Source organism: Monopterus albus, unplaced genomic scaffold (genome assembly GCF_001952655.1).
Source record: "Monopterus albus unplaced genomic scaffold, M_albus_1.0 scaffold194.1, whole genome shotgun sequence".
NCBI lineage: Eukaryota > Metazoa > Chordata > Actinopteri > Synbranchiformes > Synbranchidae > Monopterus > Monopterus albus.
In genome coordinates this window covers 1,110,943-1,117,603 of record NW_018128074.1, presented here as the reverse complement: position 1 = coordinate 1,117,603, position 6,661 = coordinate 1,110,943, and the positions used below count along the sequence as shown (strand labels likewise).

The following is a 6,661-nucleotide window of genomic DNA, read 5'->3' as shown; positions in this document are numbered from 1 at the left end:
ATTACAAATATCATATGTGTTTTGGAGACATTTAATTGCTTTCATAGACATGGTAGATACAGTAAGTTGGACAGCTCATTAATCAAGTCAGTTTACATAATGTTAATTCAGACTCTGCAGCTTAACCTCACCTGAGCTAGACACCTGGGGCACCTCCAGTCTCCTTTGGGGACATCGTGTAGAGGAGGGATCAGGCAAAAAGTGTGATAGCTGTCGTCACAGCCGTCACACAGCAACAGACGGTCTTCATCTCCCCCACTGGCACACACCAGACACACAACCAGATCCACCTGGAAAACAAAAGGCATTTGTAGTGAAAATGTTTGAGCCATGATCCACTGACAGAGGTAACAAAGATTATCTGTAAAATACTCTTCTATTCAGAGCCTTAGATTAAACATACACTTAGTTACAAGTTTATTATTAGCTACAGCTGAAAATAATGCAGTCTAATCCAACAGTCCTGCAATAAATCCTGCACCATGACAGTGATTTTTCATCAAACTGTTGTGTTTATTCAACTGTATGATCATTTTGGACGATGCAGTTTGTGCTGCGTTATACAGAGCGCTATTGCTATTATTTAACCGAGCTTCATTATTTAAAACGGAAAAAAACTAGTTTAACAATCTAGTTTAATAAACTGGCAACTAGTGTGTTTTCTGAAATGTAGTCTAATGTGAATTTCAGATATTGAGAGCGCTGGGATATGTAATAGTTAAATGTACAGTGGACAAAGGAAATCTAGTTTATATCATAAGTTTAATGTTGGTGATTTAAGCTGAGTTTGGATGTCTGATGATCCATTAAACTGACTAGTGTACTCATTTTTGAACAGGTCATTTGAGGTCTTGCACCAAAGGCCTTTCTACTTACTGGACTCGGAGGTACTGGAGGGATAATTTTCTTGTATCGAGACTTGGATTTGTCAGCTTCGACGACTGGTTCTTTACTTTCAACTGGTTCCTGTTTCACTGGAATGGGAATTTCTTTTTCTGCAAGACAACAGGAAACACAGCTAACGTCATTACCAAGAGTAGCCCTTATGTAATAACAATTTTCTAATTTAAATAACACTTCACTTAAACTCTCCATTTAGTATTCACAGGCAGTATATAAACATTTAACCAATGGTTTCTAACCCACTGGTGGCTAGAGCCATTGGTGTGAGTTCACGCTGCAGATGGCTGTCTCGGTTCTGTACTGGAAACAAATTCCCTGTGTGTGTGTGTGTGTGTGTGTAACATATTTGGCCAAATAAAGCAAATATTGTTATTGTTACCACTGGAAAATATACTGAAAAAACTTAGAAGAAAGCAAATGGACGTAGCTTTATGCCTTCATCTAAGTTTTTTTCAGCATACTACGACCTGGATGACTGAGAATTTGCACGGACACTGTAATATATAATCATAAAGCAGTTTTTACAGTAAGTGTAAAGTACTTGTCAACAATTAAAACCAGACATTTTTTATTATTACAACTGTGTTTTACTATATTGTCATTCATTATCCATTTATACATGAGCCTCTGCTAACAAGTTCCTACAAGAGACGTTACTGTTGTTGAAAAATGCATTAAAAACACTTAAACACACATTAAAAACACACTTAAACATGTACAGCTTTGAACTATATTACAGTTACAGCTTAAAAATGCTGAACACTGGGGGTTAAAGTAAAGTGCTAGAGTAAATACGGTTCATTCTGGGATGTGGAGTCTGACCTGGCTCTGGCTTGGCAACAAAAGAACCCATCCTCCGCCGCAGGTTTGGCCTGTTCTCGCCGGGCTCACCTGGTTCAGTCTTCACATAGATGGCCTATGGAGACAGTGAAAAGTGAAACTGTCAGCAGCTTTAAACTATTAATACTGTGATGTGTGTGTACGGAGGATTGTGAAAAATGAAATCAGGTGTACGTGACTCTCACACCCACCTCACACTTCATGCGTTTGGCTCTGCGAGCACTGGGGCAAACATCAGGCGCCTGCACAGGCTGCCTCTGAGGCTGCTCCGGCAGTTTGGGCTCCTTGGCGTCCCTGCTCTCCATGCTTCCTGTGCTTTCCTCCGGCTGAAATGGCTTCTGAACACACTGAAGGAAATTATACAGCAGTTAAAACAATATTTCACTGTCTATTAAAAAGCTTGTGAGTATATGCTCAATCACACATTGATCAGTAAGATTACAATGGAAAGTTTTATATAGCTTTTATATAAAAATTACAGGGAGGATAGATTTTAGTCTAAGACAAGCAGTGTGAGCATACCACAGCCTCCATTTTAAAAGTATGTACTTCAGTTTACAAGCAGTAATAAAATAAATAGGACAATCCTACACACTAAGTACTAGAAAATAAAAGCAGCTATCAAATGTGGTTGTAAGACTGGGAGACACTATCTAAGGAAATGCTTGGTATCAATGTAGCTTCAACTTAACCAGCCAGAAGACAAAACAGGCCAGATGAAGAATGTGGTTAGTTACAATCTGTCACCCAAACAGGGAGCACAAAGGAGAAGACATGCTAATCAGAATAAGAAAGACAGGTTTGAGCAGAGGTGTGCAGGTAATGAATATCAAACCTTCAGGAATTGCCTTTAACTTAGCAGGTTAATTAATTACAGCTGCATTTGAGAAGGACAGAAGAGAACAAAACATCTAATAGTCACCTAACTGCTGCCTGTTGTCTGTCACAGTAACAAAACAATTGTTCCTCTCCATTTATCCCAAAATACTGTACGAGTTAAATCTAGACTGCCCTGCAGAGGAGAAGGTCATGCGTTTGATGTGAACATCAAAATAAAACTGTTCAAAGAGGGGTTAAAGTAGCAGTGTTGTCATGTCTGCTAATAATGCATCAAGAAGCTGAATACTGGTGGTGTAATTTCCAGCCAGAGATAAACATGCATTTTGTTAATTGTGAGGCCAAAAGGCTTCTCGACCATGACACCAATATACCTTTTCAAGTTCAGGATCACCCTCCAAATGCATCAGTTTGGAAGCTGGCTCTGGTGCCTGAGGCAAGAGAGAGCTTGGGTAATTACACAATTTAGAGCCACCTGTCCAAGAGGTCACACAGTACCAATCCAATGACCTTGGATATGCTCTCTTTCAAGATATTTTAAAATATTAGGGTGTAAAAGCTAATAAACCACATGACAAGACACCAGATGTCATTCAAACTTTGATATGTAAATAAAATATAGCATATGGCAAAGATAAAACCTGTAGTCCAACACAAAATATGTATATTCTCATAATTTATCTCTGTAGTTTTAACACTGCATTGCAATAGTTCATAGGCCTATGAACTTCCAATTTAAAGTGGAACATATCTGACTTAGCATAATACAATTGTATTTAAAAAAATTCAGTAATGATAAAAGCTATATATAAGCATTATTAGGTCTTTGTTTACAGATGAACAACGGAGTGGAAGAAAAGGACTCCACGCTCAACCACAGACAAAAACAAAGAGATGGGTTTATTTTTGTGGGACTGTATTGTTTAAGGATTTTCAGAGGCAGATCTGAAGACATCCCTGAGGGCAAATTACTGATTAAAGGGAATTCTTGTTGATTTGGGTGTGCACACCTTCTAACTTTGCTGTGTTGTGGCTATTTACAGATGAACTATCCATTCATGTATACATGACAGTATTTCTTTGTACACATCACCAGAAGCAAGATATGCTGTCATAATGACACATCTCAAACTCACCAGCAGGTTTGCTCCATTCTGAAAAAGATAGTAAGGATAGAGGAGTCTCTCATAATGCCCTCGCAGGTGTGAGCCAACAGCTTTGCCAGGGGCGAAGCCCATTTGTAGTGCAATCTTGGTCCAGCGCCTGTCCCGACAGACAACGTCAAATCCGCCCTCATCTGCTACCAGCTGAAATGACAGTAACATTACTGACAGGGTTCCATTTTTAATTTTGAAAATAATGTGCTGTGATTCAATTACCAACCTTATTTAGCTTATACAAATCCAAAATCTTCCTCTCCACATGAGGAATCTTCAGGGCGCATCCCTGCAAATCCCAGAATTTGGCAATCTGGTCCAAAAAGTTGAGCTTCACTCTCGTCTGAGCCTGGGAAAACAGATAAGCAGTTACAACAGTCAGCTAAAAATATATCAGGCTCAAGGAAAGCAAATGAGACAAACGCTGGAGAAAATTAAATAGGAGCCATATTTGTCCAGAAATGCTGTGTTAAAAATAAATGAATAAATGCACCTTTGGCTTCATTTTTAAAAGTCTAGATTAATTCATATTTAAGCGTCATAATTTCCAGTTTCCAATTTATGCTTTATATTACTGACATTAACATTATTACATGGCATTAATACCACTACTTTTCTTTGTTCCACAATTGTTATAATCAGTGTGGCCCGTGTAGGCCTAGTACTCACATCGAGAAGGTGAAACAGTGGCAATTAATTGTACAAAGTTAGAGTTCAAACACACAAACATAGATATAGTCAAATTATCACTGCTATTATCAGACTTACAAAACTCACCTCCAATTCATTGAGCCTCTGGATCCGAGGAACAAAGTGAAGTTTGTCCACATCACAAGCAAATGGAGGCTGCCAACCCTAAACAGCAACAAAAGTACACATGAAGGTCATCATATCACCTAGCCTGGACAGTAATATAGTGGACAGCTTTTATTAAACCAATGTCATTCTTGGATTGATAAACCATATTACAAAGTTGAGGGCTATCGACTTGTGACAGTTGTTTTTCACAGAATGGACCCAAATTCTGGAAATGTTATTTTTTGTTAAACCCATCTTGATTTAATGAAACCGGAATTAGGTGGCTAAAGTCTGGGGCTACATCACTGAAAGTTCTGATGGTATAATCAAGTTTGGCATTAAAACAATACCGCTGATAATAAAAGAACAGAGTGATCCTTTTCCGTTTATAGCTCAAAACATCAATCAATATTTGAGTCAACAGCACACACACCCTAAAATATACAAGGACAATATACTGTCAAACAAGCACAGATCCAAGTTCTTCTTTAAAGTCAGCAGACAACATCACCCAACTGGCACACAAAATGGCCCAATGGAAGACTTGCTCAGCAGCCCAGCTTACCACAAAGCCAACATGGAGGACAACACCCTACAACACAGGCTTATACATGAACAGCTGCTCATCTTCAAAAATTATAATAATGGGCAAAACAACTTTATTGTTGTACAATATGGCGGGTTAAACCAGGGCTTCAAAAGTCACAGCGTATTAATTAGGAACAATATGGGCCTTTATAATTAGGTAACCCAATATGTCTTCTGTCTCATCGTGAGGGCGTTAATTTAACATGTCAATATAAAGAGATTATTATCTAGTTACTTAGCCTGGCGCTTGACATAAATACACACTGCTTCAGGCAGACTGGTCAGCAAAAACTGTCAGTTGACCGAGAAGTGTTCACTCATACTGAAATACACTGAGTGACCCAACTACACCATGATGCTGTTTAACAAATAACCTAATCCATAATTAACTGTAGAGCTGTCAGGACATTTAAGGACAAAACGCAAGAAGACGTGCTAACATCCATGTCTATAATGAACATATCACCATCACCTTCTATGCAGCAGAATGGCTTCCGCATAGCCACCTATGTCAAAGAAGCCGTGTGCTCAATTATGACAGGTTGGGCTGTTAGCTAGCCTGCTAGCTACGAGGCTCAATGACCGGACCAACGAGACTTTGTTGACATACGGTGAACTGCAGCCATTGTCCACCTTTAATGCACTGACACGTTTATACTGCTGCTAACAAACTCAAAGTCGACAAAAACAACACAACGTAAATAATCCCAAAATAGAGCTAGCTAGCAGTGGCAGCACAAAGAATGAAGATAGCCGTTTGTCCGCCATGTTGAACAGTCCCTTTAAATCCCCAGGTCCAGCTACAGCCGTCTTAAATCAGCATCCGTCGGTCCAACGTTTTATCGCCTTTTATCGCACTCACCGGAGGCGGACGGACTTTGCAAATGCCAGTTTTTTCGGCGATGGGACGGATCTTATTGATGAAAGCATAGGGATCTCCAAATTCTTCCCAGCTGGGCTCGAAGACCGGGCACTCTGGAGGAGGCTTGAACTCGTCCGGCCGTGGCTGGCTCATCGTTTCGGACCGACCCGGTTGTCAGTGGGACAGGACGGGTCACTGCTTAAAAAAAACAAAAAGTATCGCCGTGTTACGGTGCACCTGGAGGGTTTTTCTTTTTTTACAATCCCGTGTTCACCGTTAGACTCAGAGGCAGTCACTCGACATCTACACGAGAGGAGGCAGATTACACACACATATACACACAGTAAAACACACAGCGACGCACAGTGAGGAGAATGTTCCAAGGCAGTGAGCACGTCCGCTGAAGAAATTAGACACCACACAGTTCTTATTAACGCCTTTCCGCTGTGTTTGTTATTTAATCCACTTTTTAACAAGTAACTAGAGCTAAATATGGTTCCCATTATTGGCAGCCGTCTGGTGTAATAAAGTTTTCAAAAGTATTTTTTTTATTCCTTTCCATTTTATATTGTCATGTTTTATTCTTTAATCTCCCCATAGCTTTAAACTTCAAATCTATACACCTCCTGTAAAGTTGAAGAAAGCCAGTTGTTTTAAAGTTCTGCTTCATCTAATT

General features: G+C 39.6%; 1 protein-coding gene across 1 annotated transcript in view; it reads right to left on the bottom strand.

Annotated features, from left to right (window-relative positions):
* Positions 1–6,363, bottom strand: part of kdm5bb (lysine demethylase 5Bb) — a 19,292-nt gene extending 12,929 nt beyond the window's left edge. Inside the window, exons 1-9 of the mRNA XM_020617788.1 lie at positions 5,986–6,363; positions 4,515–4,592; positions 3,964–4,086; positions 3,717–3,887; positions 2,955–3,011; positions 1,935–2,090; positions 1,726–1,819; positions 877–995; positions 114–290 (exon numbers count right to left, since the gene is read on the bottom strand). Coding sequence (XP_020473444.1) covers positions 114–290; positions 877–995; positions 1,726–1,819; positions 1,935–2,090; positions 2,955–3,011; positions 3,717–3,887; positions 3,964–4,086; positions 4,515–4,592; positions 5,986–6,138 — 1,128 coding nt within the window. The 5' untranslated portion in view covers positions 6,139–6,363. The remainder of the gene's footprint in view (positions 1–113; positions 291–876; positions 996–1,725; positions 1,820–1,934; positions 2,091–2,954; positions 3,012–3,716; positions 3,888–3,963; positions 4,087–4,514; positions 4,593–5,985) is intronic.
* Positions 6,364–6,661: the final 298 nt, after the last annotated feature.